The sequence below is a fragment of the Notechis scutatus genome, chromosome 1, assembly GCF_049901735.1.
Source record: "Notechis scutatus isolate UNSWTSFEM ecotype Mainland chromosome 1, rNotScu1.2, whole genome shotgun sequence".
NCBI classification, from domain to species: Eukaryota; Metazoa; Chordata; class Lepidosauria; order Squamata; family Elapidae; genus Notechis; species Notechis scutatus.
In genome coordinates, this window is record NC_142009.1 from 158,531,576 (window position 1) to 158,547,517 (window position 15,942).

Consider the following 15,942-nt stretch of genomic DNA (forward strand, 5'->3'; position numbering starts at 1 on the left):
TGATTTGCCATAATTGTGATGATTATGGCTTACAGCTCATGAAAACCCCAAATCCACAATCTCAGAAAATTAGAATATTACATGCAATCAATAAAACTAGGATTGTACATAGAACAATATTGGACCTCTGAAAAGTATAAGCATGCATATGCACTCAGTACTTGGTTTGGGCCCCTTTTGCAGCAATTACTGCTTCAATGTGGCATGGCATGGAAGCTATCAGCCTGTGGCACTGCTGAGGTGTTATGGAAGACTAGGATGCTTCAATAGTGGCCTTCAGCTCTTCTGCATTGTTCAGTCTCATGTCTCTCATCTTTCTCTTGGCAATGCCCCATAGATTCTCTATGGCGGTCAGGTGAGTTTGGTGGCCAATCAAGAACAGTAACCCCACGGTCATTGAACCAGGGTTTGGTGCTTTTGGCAGTGTGGGCAGGTGCCAAATCCTGCTGGAAAATGAAGTCAGCATCCCCATAAAGCTCGTCTGTGGAAGGAAGCATGAAGTGCTCCAAAATCTCCTGGTAGACGGCTGTGTTGACCCTGGACTTAATGAAGCACAGTGGACCAACACCAGCAGATTACATGGCTCCACAAATCAACACAGAATGTGGAAACTTCACACTGGACTTCAAGCATCTTGCAATGTGCATCTCTCCATTCTTCCTCCAGACTCTGGGTCCTTGGTTTCCAAATGAGATGCAAAAGTTGCTCTCATCAGAAAAGAGGACTTTGGAACACTGAGCAACAGACCGGTTCTGTTTTTCTTTAGCCCAGGTAAGATGCTTCTGACGTTTGTTGTTCAGGAGTGGCTTGACAAGAGGAATACGACATTTGAAGGCCATGTCCAGGATCCATCTGTGTATGGTGGCTCTTGATGCACTGACTCCAGCCTCAGTCCACTCCCCAACACTTTTGAATGGCCTTTTCCTGACAATCCTCTCCAGGCTGCGGTCATCCCTGCTGCTTTTTCTTCCACACTTTTCGCTTCCACATAACTTTCTATTAATGTGCTTTGATACAGCACTTTGAGAACATCCAACTTCTTTTGCAATTACCTTTTGAGGCTTTCCCTCCTTATGGAGAGTGTCAGTGATGGTTTTCTGCACAACTGTCAGGTCAGCAGTCTTTCCCATTATTGTGATTCCTACTGAACCAGACTGAGAGACCATTTAAAGGCTCAGGAACCCTTTGCAGGTGTTATGGCTTAATTAGCTGATTAGAGTGGGACACTTTCAGCCTAGAATATTGAACCTTTTCACAATATTCTAATTTTCTGAGATTGTGGATTTGGGGTTTTCATGAGCTGTAAGCCATAATCATCTCAATTATGACAAATCACGGCTTGAACTATCTTGCTTTGCATGTAATGAGTCTATCTCATATATTAGTTTCACCTTTTAAGTTGCATTACTGAAATAAATGAACTTTTGCACGATATTCTAATTTTTTGAGTTTCACCTGTATTTTGCAGGAGAAACTCTTTTGGAGCACTTCTTCATTAGTAACATGGTCAAAATAGAGAGTCTTTAGGGTTCAATGAAAGCATCATTGTTGGAAGACAAAGTCTTTTGTTAATACTCGCTGATACCTTTCAAGTCTCACTGGCATAAAGAACTTATAAATAATCTACAGTCATAGGGGGAATAAATAGAACAAACATAGGCATAAAATTGGGTAACTGAAAAAGTACATCAGAGTCCTGGTCAGATAGAAGTGACAGATAAGCACGATACTTTTTTTAGTGTTTTTTTTTTTAAGATGGGATAGATGAATGTCTTCTGATATTCACTGGAAAAAGAGCAAGAAAGGAACATGTTGCTCCCCAGAGCTGTCCCCACATGGAAATATACACTGCTGAAGTGAGATGCTTGTAAAACGTTCCCACAGGACTGTGGAGGGAAGCAGTCCAACCTGGCCAAGATGAAGGACGAAGGAGAGAGGGGATGATAGCACGTGCCCACAATCTATGAATTGTGGGGTTGGATACCAGACTTACATTGGTTTGGAAATCAGTACCCCAAGTACATTGCCCTGAATGATCAATGAAAAGAAAAACTTTGCATTTTCTGTGTCATCTCTCTTCTATTGTCACTAATTGTCTCAGTCTTCATAAACGGCACATGTTTAAAACAAACACATCTTTTTCTATGCAAGTATTCAGCAAATAGATGGGTGGTTTCAAAATATGATACATAAATAAGCAAAATTAAATAATGGCAGTTGTCATTTCTTTTCAGAAATTACTTTCTTGTTCACACACATCCATTTCATGTTAGATGAGAGAATAACATTTTTCCCCAGGATCACATTCACAATTTGCTGCAAAACCTTTAACAATTTCTTCATTTCACACAATTCTTGACACTATCTATGTTAGCTTAATGATGATTCAAAACATCTTGGAAGAATTTTCAGTATAATATTCAGAACATTTATATATTTTTTCAAGTCTCTTATGTTGCAAACCACTATCAATGTATATGATAAATAGAAAGTTTTGGTATAAATGCAATGATCATAATAATTCCTATCATAATAACAACAAATTAAACAAACCAATACAGTAACCCATTCTCCCTTTCTACAGTTTTTTAAATTTTTAGTACAGAAAATTAAAATATAAGTTCGGGGGGGATTTTACAAGAACAATACCAAACTAAATAAAGACATTAAAATGTGAAAAGACAAAAAAACAAAAACACATATTATCCTTCCTAGCTGAGCACTGACAAATATATTGCAACAGTAATAGCTTTCTTCCACTGCAAGTCAGGTTCAAGATTTATAAACTTCTAGTTCTATTTGGAGCCACTGACCTGTTATACATCTAACTATTATAATAGTTAACCAGTTAATCAACAACAAACTAACTCTTGTAAACAACCTGTTGTAATGAGCTCATAGAAATTCTACAAGTTTCTTATCTACCACAAATCACTCCAATCATTATCTCTAATCCATAGAAGATCAAATATCCTTGTTTGATTCTTATTAAGTCATAAATCTCGGTTGTAAATGTCTCTGCAGCATCCATTGTTTAAAAGGTCCCTCTGGAGGCACAGGATTCATCTTTCAGAAAATCTAGTCCTTCACTTATTATGTTATTATTATAACATATCCATTATGTCTGAATTTCTTGTATTCATGTCCTGATCAATCTTTTCTGCCGATCTGTAATTTTTAGACCAGGTTCTTCCTTCTTCATGTCTGACACAAACAAATCAGATTCCAATTTATCAAATTGAAGATCAAGTCCAACTGTTATTTTCTGCTGTGGAGTATCATCCTATACTTGATTTAGAACCGTTGTTAACCCATCAATCTTTTTTGTGTACAACTTTTTTTTAAAAAGGCTATAAGTTAGAAAGCATTCTTTTTTCAAAATCTTCCCAGAAAGCTTTATCTCCATTTTGAAAAACACACTTTTCCTTCCAAGGAAAGAGAAATAGACACATCATTAAAACAAGAGAGGGAGATAAGTTAATTTTTTATCTCCATAGAGATAAGGTAATTTTTCCCCCAGGGTGAAAAGTAATCAAAAGAAAGGAAATTTCCCATTTCTTTCTTTCTTTCTATAAAAAAAAATGGTAAAAATAAAATCCTTATAATCCAATGTAAATTGGGTGACTTTCACTACCAGAAAATGAATTATGACTTCTTACAGAAAGTGAAAATATTTTATAGTTCAATAATAAACAATGAGAGAACAAAGAAAAAATTGTAAAGAGTTGTCAGATGTCAGAAATCAACTAGACCATTAAAGTACAGATAAAAAATAGAGACATTTTAAAAGTGCAATTAAAATCAAGGCATGTTTAAAACAACTGAACAGCTGAAGGGCAAATATAGTTAAAAAAAACCCGACCTTCTAATTGCTCCTTACCAAGAATTGCAATTTTCAAGATCTCTTTACTCCGAAGGCTCATGATCATTCAAAAATCTTAGATTCTTCCAAGCTGCTCACGTTTAATTCTAGGGAGTAGAGCCACCAAATAATCAGCTATTCAGTGGCAGGCAGGACAGAAAAAAATTGCCTGCCACTCTCAGCACACCATCTTGGGGAAAGTCCTTCTTGGGAAAAGTCTCTCAGCTGCCCATTCTCCTTATTGTGTTTTCCATCCTGGTTATAATTCTATGGTCTAATGCTTTTGGGAATGATGAACTTTTGTTCTTCCTTCTGTTCTTCCTTTTGCCAATTATATATTTTAGATTGATGACAGAGATTGTCAGAGAAAAGGGTGAAATAAAAATGCGAAAGAAAGAAAGAAAGGTTAATATATAGTAGGTTCAATGCACTATGTCAATGTCTTTCTCTGTATAGTCACCAATGTTCCTGATTAATATAGATCAGGGATCCCCAACCTTTTCGACGCCTTGCGGCCCGGTTCGGCGTCAGCTGGGCTGCCGCGCCCGGTTCCGGCATCAGCTGGGCGCGCCATCTTTTTGACGAAAATCACTTCCGGTGACGCGTCACGGAAGTGATTTTTCGTCAAAAATGGCGGCCCAGCGCTCGGGTGAGTGAGCTTTTCGGGTAGAAATGGCTTTCTACTCGGAAAAAGCTCACCCGAAGCGCTGGCGCCGCCATCTTTTTGATGAAAAATTGCTTTTTTACCAAAAAAGATGGCGGCGCCCAGCAACCAGCGGCCCGGTAAGGCTTGTTCCATGCGCCCGGTACGCAGTCCAGCTGGACCGCGGTTGGGGACCCCTGATATAGATGACTTTTCTCTGCATTTATTCCCTTTATTTTCTTTACTGTAAAGAAGCACAGCATCTCCACTGTTTTTGGATGACAGCTTCAATAGTCCTTTAACATTTTGTAAAAGGTAAATGATGCTCCCAAATATGGACTCCACTAAAGTATATAGTCCACTGATGAAGTGTCCTATTAATCTTCTAGAATTTAGGTTGTATGAGTATATTGTATTTCCTTGATAGTTGTTCTCTTTTTTAAAATATACTTCAGGAGAATAAGAAGATGGCTAATGGATATTTCCATAATGAAAATCTTAAAGCTGTTTCGAGTAACTTATTTGCTGCTGGTACAGAAACAACTGGAAGCACTCTGCGCTGGGCCATACTCCTGATGATGAAATACCCAGAAATCCAGAGTAAGCATGTTTCATTGTATTGTCTTCCAATCAAAAATAGAATAGTTAGTAAAAAAAGACTTTTGGTAGATGAGAGTATTATTTGAACAAGGGAAAATAGGAAGTAAGAATAAATTGTCCTTTCTGTTGATATTTTAAGGAACTCATCAATGTAAGAATATGAAGAAAGAAGTATAAGATATTTCTGCATTGACAGTTCACGCATGTTTGTTTGTTTGTTTGATTGGTTTGTCAATTGCTTACAAGATAATAGGTTTAAGTAAAAACATAGTTATGAATACATTGATACATGTAAGAAAAATAAAAGAAACAATAGGATAGGGATGGTAGGCACATTGGTGCACTTAAGCACGCCCCCTACAGACCTCTTAGGAAAGGGGTGAGTTCAATAGTAGGCAGTCTAAGATTAAAGTTTTTGGGGTTTGGGAAAGAAACCACAGAGTCAGGTAGAGTATTCCAGACATTGACCACTCTGTTGCTGAAGTTGTATTTCCTGCAATCAAGTTTGGTGCGATTAACCTTGAGTTTGTATCTATTGTTTGCTCTTGTGTTGTTATGGTTGAAGCTGAAGTATTAATTGACAGGTAGGACATTGCAATGTATGATTTTATATACTATACTTAGATCGGACTGAAGGCAACGTAGTTGTAGGTTTTCTAGGTCTAGAATTTCGAGTCTGGTGGCATAAGGTATTCTGCAATGAGTAGAGGAGGGGAGAACTCTTCTTGTGAAATATTTCTGGACTTTCTCAACTGTGTTAATATCAGATACATGATATGGGTTCCAGACTGATGAGCTGTATTTGTGTATTGGTCTAGCAAATGTTTTGTATGCTCTACATTACCAGAGAAAAAGTTACGTAAGATTAGGTTAACAACTCTTAATGGCTTTTTGGCTATGTAGACACAGTGGGCTCTAGCACTTAGATCATTAGAGATGAGTACTCCAAGATCCTTGACAGAGTTTGGATCATCAACAACGTCTTGACTATTCAGCCTGTATTTTATTTTCTGATTTTTTTTGCTAATATGTAAGACAGAGCATTTATTTGTTGAGATTTGAAGTTGCCATTTGTTTGACCATTCTGATACATAGTCAAGGTCTTTTTGAAGGGTAGTAGTATTGTCTGCGGTGTTGAATAGCTTTACATCGTCAGCGAAGAGAACGCAGTTGCTCTTAATATAATCACAGAGGTCATTTATGTAGAGTATGAAGAGAGTTGGTCCTAGAACACTGCCTTGGCGGACACCACTGTTGACAGGTACAGAATTTGATAGGACGCTCCCAATTTTGTCCATTTGTTGTCTGTTTGACAGGAATGCTTCTATCCAGTTTTGCAGATGTCCAGGGATACCATAAGGTTTTAGTTTTAGTAGCAGTTTGTCGTGTACCACTGAATCAAAGGCTTTACAGAAGTCTATGTAGATTACCTGTATTGCTTTGTCCTGATCGAGTTGCGTAGTCCATATGTTTTTGCAGTGTAAGAGTTGCAGATTACAGGATAGTTTTTTTCTGAAACCAAATTGTTTATTAGAGAGTAGGTTGTTTGTCTCTAAGTGGAGGATAATGGATTGATTAATAATTGATTCCATGACTTTACAGGTGACGCAGCATAAAGAGATTGGTCTGTAATTTTCAACTAGGCTAGGGTCTCCCTTTTTGAAGATGGGGATGACCGTGGCTTGTGACCATAGTTTTGGCAAGGAACTGGTCTTGAAAGATTTTTCAAAGTTTATGCTTAGAGGTTCTGCTATGGCAGTGGGTAGCTTTTTTAAGAAGTAGGCACATATTCCATCCGGTCCAATAGATAGAGATGGTTTTAGATTGCGTAGTGCTTTTTCAGCATTGTCTTCTGTAAAATCGATATGTATTAGATCATTGTAGTTGTCTGTGGTTCGACTAGGAAATACTGGGCATGATCCATTGCTGTTTACAAATACTGAGCTAAGGAATGTGTTAAAGAGGTTGGCTTTAATGGTGTCATCATCATTGCAGTCTTTACCATTAGGTCCTTTCAGGGGTGGGATGGACCTTGAGTCTTTCAGTTTGTTATTTACAAAATTAGAAAGCGCGGGTGGAATTGGTGCATAGAAAGTTTTCCTCTTGTTTAATGTGATAATTGGTGCATTCAGTCTTTATCTGGTGGCATAAATTTTTGTATCGACTTTTGAAGTTGGCAATGTGACCAGATTTGTTTTTCCGCCAAAGTGATTTCTTTTTGGATTGAAGCTTCCTTATTGTTATGGGTAATCTGTTTTTTTCTGGTTTTTGAAGTTGTTATTGGTACATATAGTTTGATGACTCTTTCGACTTCAAGTAAAAATATGTTGTAATGATCTTCAACAGTACTGCATCCAGTGAATAGAAATATTATACTATTATATTATGAATAGAAATGTATACTTCATTTTGTGCTTTCATCACCCACTCTATTATTTCTTAGAAGAATAGCACATCACACCCTAATATGAGCCAAGACTGAATACACTGTTCTGTTAAGAAAGTTGTATTCCAATCATGATATGACTTTGACTCATCTCTATGTGCTCCACCCAACATTTCATTCCTTCTAGAGTTTGAAAATGTAAACTGATAGTCAATTGATTGCTCATTTCTCCTCTGGATACAAATATTCATAAACAAGGAAAAAGATGGCAAAATGCTAACATAAAAGATCATAACTTTGTGTTATTAGGCATGCACTACAAATGTATTTAGCTATTTAATAATTCTGAATCTATTTAAGTTAAAACTTTCAAACATTATCCTTAGTATTTTTAAATATTGTCATTAACATTTTCTGTATCTATTTTCTTTAGAGATAAATATTGTGTTTCTCTAATGTACAGATAGTCGTCAACTTACAACCACAACTGGAACTGGCACTTCCATTGCTAAGTGAGGCAGTTATTAACTGAGTCATACCCAATTTTTTTTAAAAAAAATTTTTTTGCAACAGTTAAGTGAATCACCACAGTTGTTAATTAAATCATGTGCTCATTAAGCAAATCCAGCTTCCCAAATTGACCCTGCTTGTCAGAAGCCAGCTGGGAAATTCACAAATTACCATCGCTTGACCACAGGGAGATGCAACTATCCTAAAAACCTGCTGGTTGTCAAGTGATTGGATTTTGATCTCATAACCATAGGGGTGCTATAATGGTTGCAAGTGTGAGTAATTTCTTCAGTGCCATTGTAACTTCAAGCAGTTGCTAAATAAATGGTTGTAAGTCAAAGATTATCTGTGCAACCAAGTCCTTCATGTTTTATCCTTCACAATTTGAAAGTTTTACATAAACTCTCATTTAAAATAAAATTCAATCAATGAGTCATCTTCATACATAATCTATTCTCCCAGGTAAGGTCCAAGAAGAAATTGCAAAAGAAATTGGGGTTCGTCAGCCAAGGATAGAAGATCGATCCAAAATGCCTTATACCGATGCAGTAATTCATGAGATTCAAAGGTTTGCTGATATTATTCCAACCAACTTGCCCCATGCAACCACCAAGGATATAACTTTCAAAGGCTTCTTCATTCCCAAGGTGATCAGTTTGAAATTACTGCATTGTACAGGTTCCAATCTTTTTTAGTACTGTATAAATCATTTTTACATAGTAAAATGGACTTTTAGGAGTTCAGTCAGAATAGAGCTGAAAGGCTCCTTGGGGATCGTCTAGTCCAACCTCCTGCTCAACAAGAAACCCTAAATCATTTCAGACAAGTGACTATCCAGTCTCTTCTTAAAAACCTCCAGTGATGAAGCACCCGCAGCTTCTGAAGGCAAACTGTCCCACTGGTTAATTGTTCTCACTGTCAGGACATTTCTCCTTAATTCCAGATTGCTTCTCTCCTTGATTAGTTTCCATCCATTGTTTTTTTTTTTTTTTTGTCCTGCCTTCTGGTGCTTTGGAAAATAAGTTGACTCCCTTCTCTTTATGGCAACTTCTCAAATACTAGAATACTGTTATCATGTCTCCCCCCCCCACACACACACATTCTTTTCTCTAGGCTAGCCAAACCCAAACTGCAGCCATTCCTCATATGTTTTGTCCCCAGGCCCTTAATCATCTTATTTGCTCTTCTTTGCACTTTTTCCGAACTCTCAACATCTTTTTTGTAATGTAGTGACCAAAATTGGATGCAGTATTCCAGGTGTGGCCTTACTAACGCTTTATAAAGTGGTACTAATTCTATGCCTATGTTTATACAACCAAGGATTGTATTAGCTTTTTTAGCTGCTGCTGCACACTGGTGTCTCGTATTTAAATAATCATCCACTAGAACTCCAAGATCCCTCTCACAATTACTGTTTTTGAGCCAGGTTTAACCTAATCTGTACTTGTACCTTTGGATTTTCCTGTCTAGGTGTAAAACTTTGCTTTTCTCCACATTAAATTTCATTTTGTTGGATAGGGCCCATTGTTCAAGTCTGTCAAGATCTTTTTGGACCCTGAGCTTATCTTGGGGGGTGTTGGCTATTCCTGTCAGCGTGCACTAGTGTCACCTACAAATTTGATGAGTTCCTCTTCTGTTCTCTCATCTAAGTCATTTATGGAGATATTGAAGATACTGGACCTGAGATGGAATCTTGTAGTACCCCACTGCTTATTTCCCTCCATGTAGATGTAGTTATTGAGTATTGAGCACTGATAATCTATTTCCCTATTTTTCCTTACAATGTTTTTAAACCTTTGTGTTTCTTCTTGCCTAGTATTTATTCAAATTTCATATATTTCCAGTGCTGTTTTTGAAATTTAATGATTTCTATAACAATGTATTAAATAGGCACACTTTTTTAATATAGATTTCCCCCTTTTGATGTTTAGGGTATGCAAATTGTTCCTTTGCTATCATCAGTGCTCCATGATGAATCTCAGTGGGAGAAACCCTATCAATTCTATCCTGAGCATTTTCTTGATTCTGAAGGAAAATTTGTGAAGAGGGATGCATTCATGCCATTTTCTGCAGGTAATATTATCTATATATGTGTGCATGCATAATGGGTAATGCTTTGTGTTTTGGAAAGTAAAGCTCACAAGACACAGCAGAAAATTTGAAAAAGTGATAATAAAACAATGATGTAATAAACTTCCATTTAACAGAGTTTAGAATAAGACTGTCTGATGCTCCCACAAACTTACACTGCCAATGAGACTGCACTATTTAATGGCAACCATTTTCTAAAAACAGTTAAGCTTCTGAACATAAAACAACAACAGTTATTTGAGCGGTGGTGGGATTAAAATTTTTTTACTACCAGTTCTGTGGGCATGGTTTGGTGGGCATGGCAGGGGAAGGATACTGCAAAATCTCCATTCTCTCCCCACTCCAGGGGGAAGGATACTGCAAAATCGTCATTCCCTCCCCACTCCAGGGGGAAGGATACTGCAAAATCTCCATTCTCTTCCCACTCCTGGGGGAAGGATACTGCAAAATCGTCATTCCCTCCCCACCCCACTAACCTGCTTTCCAGCTCTGTTCTCCTGTGCAGGGCAACAAAAGAAGGCCCAGCTGATCAACTGGGACTTGGGAAGCAGAGAAGAGATGGGAGCAGGGGCAGTCAGAGGTGGTATTTGCTGGTTCTCTGAACTACTCAAAATTTCCGCTACTGGTTCTCCAGAAATGGTCAGAACCTGCTGAATATCACCTCTATATTTGAGGGACTGTCTCATCCCATTGGAATTGGCCCGCCCCAACCATGCCAGCAGAGGAGCATGCTGCAGGCGCCATTGGCCAGAGTATTCCAGCTGGCAGGGAGAAGAGCCTTCTCTGTCATTGCATCTGCCCCTTGAAACATCTTACTACCCGGAGTGAGCTCAGATCCAATCCTCCTGACCTTCTGCAAGAGTTTAAAGACTTGGCTCTGTCACTTGGCTTCAGGCTCCAATGTGGGGATTTCATGCTGGAGATGGCTAAAAAGTTAATAATAGATTTCACCTCCTCCTCTTCTCATCCTACTCTCTCCCTCCTCATATTTGGAGGCTTGAGCATTTGTATTTTATAGTATGTTTTTTTATTATTTATAGGTGTTGTATAATTAATATTTAATATTGTAAACCACCCAGAGTTACCCTGTGGTAATATAGGAAGCTAATAAATTTAATAAGAAATAAAAATAAATGAGAAATAACTAAGTGAAGGATTTGTGTGCACCTAGAAACAAATAAGGTGATTATTACCATAGAAGCCAGCATAGATTTGTTAAAAACAGATTATGGCACACAAACATTATTGCCTTTTGCGATAAAAGTAACTAAATTAATAGACCAGTGAAATGTTGTCAACATAACATACTTAGATTTCAGCAAAGTATTTGACAAAGTAGCCCCAACCTACTTCTTGGTAAGATAGAAAATATGGGATAGACAGTACCACCACTAGAGTAATAATTCACAATTGACTGACCAGCTGGTAGTCTTCAATGGGAGTTACAGCTACATGGAGGGAAACATGCAGTGGAGTACCACAAAGTTTGGTCTTAGCCTCAGTACTCTTCAACATTTTTATAAATGATCTTGATGAAGGGATAGAAGAGGAACTCATCAAATTTGCAGATGACAATGAACTGGGGGGAATAGAAGTAACAGGGGTGGACATGATAACTCTGATGACCCATAGTCTCTCAAAATAACCCAAAACCCAAAACATATATTAAAGTCCGATAAAGCCTTCAACTTAACTTCACTGTTTTATTAGGCACAGTTTAAAGTCACAAAAATAAATAATGAGGCAAATAAAAAACCAAAACAAACCGCATTGATGAGAGTTCCGAAGCAAGCCAAGATAACTAATTATAAACTCCAGGAGAATAACCAAGAAAAGTCCATGGGAAGAATGCTAGCAAAGATAAGCCTTTTTCAAGGTAAACACTAATTGACTCCAGCAATTCTAACTATGTAGTTGAAAACTTATATACACAGCTCCCACCTGCAAGCCACGAGGAGGATCATGGTAATCTCCTCTTGAGTAGACCTCTCTTTTCCCTGATCCTCTCCCTGCGTGATCTAGGATGGATAGGGGATGGGCCTGGATCCTCCTCTGACTGCTCAGCTGGCCTCTGCCCTTCCCCAGTCTCCTCCACCACCTCTGGAGCCACACTCCCACTCCCTGTTGGCTGTTCCTCCTCTTCCTCGGAGTCAGACTCCACCAGGGGCATGGCAATAACTGTCTTCCAGTACAAGAGGAGCTGTCACAAAGAGGGGATTGACTTATTCTCTAGGTCACTAGAGGGCTGGACAAGAAGTAATGGGTGGAAGCTTGTTAAAGGAAGATACAACCTAGAAGTAAGGTAGAATTTTCTGACTGTAAGAGAAAATAACCAATAGAATAGCTTGCCTCTTAGGGCTATAGGTGCTCCATCATTGGAGGTTTCCAGAAATAGTCTGTACAACCATTTGACTGAGACAGTATAAGCAGAGGGTTGGACTAGAAGACCATCAAGGTCACTTCCAGATCTATGATTCTGTGAAGGAGTCTATGAAGGATGTTATGGCAGTCATATACTATAACTCACAAAGGCATTGTTTATGTCAGGGGTCCCTGCAAGGGTGAGCTGTGAGGGGTTTACAACTGGACAGCAGAAACAGTTGGCAAGCATGCACAGGCACATCCCCACTTAGGCAAGTAGCGGGCTAGCGCATACTGCTTGTGCAAATGGACCTGCGTGCACGCTTGCCAGCTGCTCACATACAACCATCCCCTCTCCCCTGCACTGGTTCACAAAGCGGGAAACACTGGGTAATTCCAGTTTATGTCATCACTAGATAGGTTTTTCAATCATTATATATCTGAAGTCAATATTTATCAAAACGAGGACCTAAAGATACTTACTAAGAACATGAAGGCATTCTTGGAAATTGTCTAACTCATTCTTTGGGAAAAGGATTCATAAATGGTAGAACATATTAATGCATACTTTCCCCCCTAAAAACTGCAAGATTCATCATTGAGCTTATGGATCAGGGGAATATTCTGACAACTAAGAGTTTAAAGGAAGATTTAATAGATGTCCCCTCCCTCACAAATTAACTTTCAATAAAAGTATACCTGTAGTTGTAATTACAATCTCCACCTCGAGTGGGGTGCTCAGTCAATCTTCTTTTCAAGGCATCAGTGTAGAATGGTACTTATGAAGCAGTGGTGGGATTCATTTTTTTTTTTTTTACTACCGGTTCTGTAGGCATGACTTGGTGGATGTGGCAGGGGAAGGATACTATAAAAGTCAGTCAGAGGTCGTATTTGCAGGTTCTCCTCAACTACTCAAAATGTCTGCTACCGGCTCTCCAGATCTGGTCAGAACCTGCTGAATACCACCTTTGTTATGAAGGCTCATCCTTCTTTTAAGATTAGCATGCTTATGACACATGCTTTATTTTTATTTTATTGTTATTTAAAATATGAATGTCTTGTCATAACTTTGTGTCTTACTCGTCTCTCCATGACAATCTGACACTAGAAAGCTATGTAAAATGGTTGAAGAAACCAATAAGCATTCTTTCTTTCTTTTTTTTTGCATATATGCTTTCTTCCAGGTCGAAGAATATGTGCAGGTGAGACCCTTGCCAAAATGGAGCTCTTCCTCTTCTTTACCAACCTCCTGCAGAAATTTACCTTCCATCCACCCCCAGGAATATCTAAAAATGATCTGAATCTAATGCCTGCGCTTGGATTTACAACCCCTCCTATATCTTATAAGACCTGTGCCACTCCATGTTCATAAGACACAAGACCTTCATAACCGTTTTCAGTATTGGATAATATAATTCTGTATGGTTTGGCTTAAGAGGCTGTCTGAAACTGTACTATAATGATTTGCATACACACAAAATCTAGATTCTGAGAGTGAAAAGGGTAAAGAAATCATGCTAAGTGCTTGGAACGCTTATTATTTTTGTTTGTTTCCTTTTATCTTTTTCCCCCTCCTATTTCATTTTGTTAAGTTTTGATTTTTGTTAAATTCATTTTAAGCAATACAGATTTTTCCACCATAATTATATATACTGTATATATGCATTTATTTGTTACAAGTTATCAATGTTAACAAAAGCAACAATAATAATTGAAAAAGTCCATGTTCTAATCTAGACTTCTTAGTTTCTGTGGACATAGTATAGTTGGATTTCATTAAAAAAATTGACAAAGTAGACCACAACATACTACTCGATCAGCTAGAAAAATGCAAGATAGACAGCATCACCACCAGATGGATTTGTAACTGGCTGACAAGCTACATTCAACGTGTGGTCCTTAATACAACTACATTTACATGTAATTACATGTAGTTACTTACAACTACTTAATGGAACTATATCTACATGAAGGAAAGTAAGCAGTGGGGTACCCCAAGGTTCTGTTTTAAGCCCAGTACTTTTCAATACCTTTGTAAGCGATTTAGTTGAGAAGAACTCATCAAATTTGCAGATTACACCAAGATGGCAGGAATAGCCAACAGCCCTGAAAATAGGCTCAAGATCCAGATAGATCTCGACAAACATGAACAATGGGCCCTATCTAACAAAATGAAATGCAGTGCATAGAAAAGGTTTTAAACTTAGGTAAGCAAAACCAAATGTACAGGTACAGATTAGGTGAAATTTCGCTCAATAGCAGTAACAGTGAGAGGGATCTTGGAGTCCTAGTGGACAGCCACGTAAATATGAGCCAACAGTGTTCTGCAGCCACCCAAAAAAGCCAGTGCAATCCCAGGCAGCAATAATAGAGGGATAGAATCAAGATCATATTAAGTATTAATACTGCTTGATAAGACCTTGGTAAGACCACACTTGGAATATTATATCCAGTTTTGGTCACCACAATACAAAAAAGATGTTGAGAGTCTAGAAAGAGTGCAGAGAAGAACAGCAGAGGATTATCTGCTATAGATTCCTGTTCTGATTTTTATAAGGAATAAAATATTCTAAAATATTAAAACAATTCGGTCTGCTCACTCCTTTGACCTGTTCTCTGATGTGTTTCATCAGCAGTAGCAATATAATGAAGAAATGCAGTACACGTATGCCAGAAAATTGTAATTTATATACAAAGCAGTACACCTTAATGTTAGGATATTAAAATCATATGTTGACACAGAACTTAGCTGAAGGGGGAAAAAAAGTGGTACCAATAGGAAACAACAACATTTAACATTACTGAGAATTCATTTTACAAAAAATAAAAAAGGTTTATTTAGAGATAATTATTGCTGGATATTCCTAGAAACAGAATGGCAGATATTTCAAGTGGGAAGATGTAACTGTGTCAGTTGGGATGAACATCTTGACAAGGCTAAAGATTTTGTTCAAATAGATTCCTCCAAAAACCAAAGAAAAATTTACCAGCAGAAGTCACTTGAAGAGACGAGCAACTGATTTTATATAATCTGATAAAAGACTGAGGACTAAAATTCAAAACTTTACAACACTTGAAATAATGTATTGGACAAGCAGCCAATTGTGTTACCAGGTTAGATGTTTAACTGGGATGAGATTGATTAAAACACTGAATTGTCAGGTTGAATAAGAAAGGGTTGAATACTCTTCCTTTAAAGGTTTTTTTTTTAGCTAAATAAAAGAAAAATAACATGTTTTGTGCCTTCAACAGTCACATATTGGAAGCATTGATGTCAATCTGTTAAATGTAAACATCTCTATCAAAAATGTATAGACTTAAATAGATTGTGGGGGAAATGAAGTAGCTGTATGAACTTTTTACCATGATTTCTAGAGAAAAAAACTCAGATGAGGATGGAAGATGCATGTTAAGCTTTCAGACTGAATCTGGAAAATCAGTTGTTTTGATTTATGTGCAGAATGCCAAAATAAAATTTTGTGAAATATT

The 15,942-nt window shown here is 37.7% G+C and overlaps 1 protein-coding gene across 3 annotated transcripts in view; it reads left to right on the forward strand.

The window, feature by feature from the left end:
• LOC113422628 (cytochrome P450 2K4-like) overlaps window positions 1-15,942 on the forward strand; it is a 109,057-nt gene extending 93,115 nt beyond the window's left edge. For 2 of the 3 annotated variants that reach the window (XM_087949150.1, XM_026683717.2), the window contains exons 6-9: window positions 4,961-5,105; window positions 8,464-8,648; window positions 9,933-10,074; window positions 13,638-15,942. In XM_087949150.1, coding sequence (XP_087805276.1) covers window positions 4,961-5,105; window positions 8,464-8,648; window positions 9,933-10,074; window positions 13,638-13,825 — 660 coding nt within the window. In that variant the 3' untranslated portion in view covers window positions 13,826-15,942. Of the gene's footprint in view, window positions 1-4,960; window positions 5,106-8,463; window positions 8,649-9,932; window positions 10,075-11,802; window positions 11,969-13,637 lie in introns of all 3 variants that reach the window. The other variant, XR_015746423.1, reaches the window with a different exon arrangement.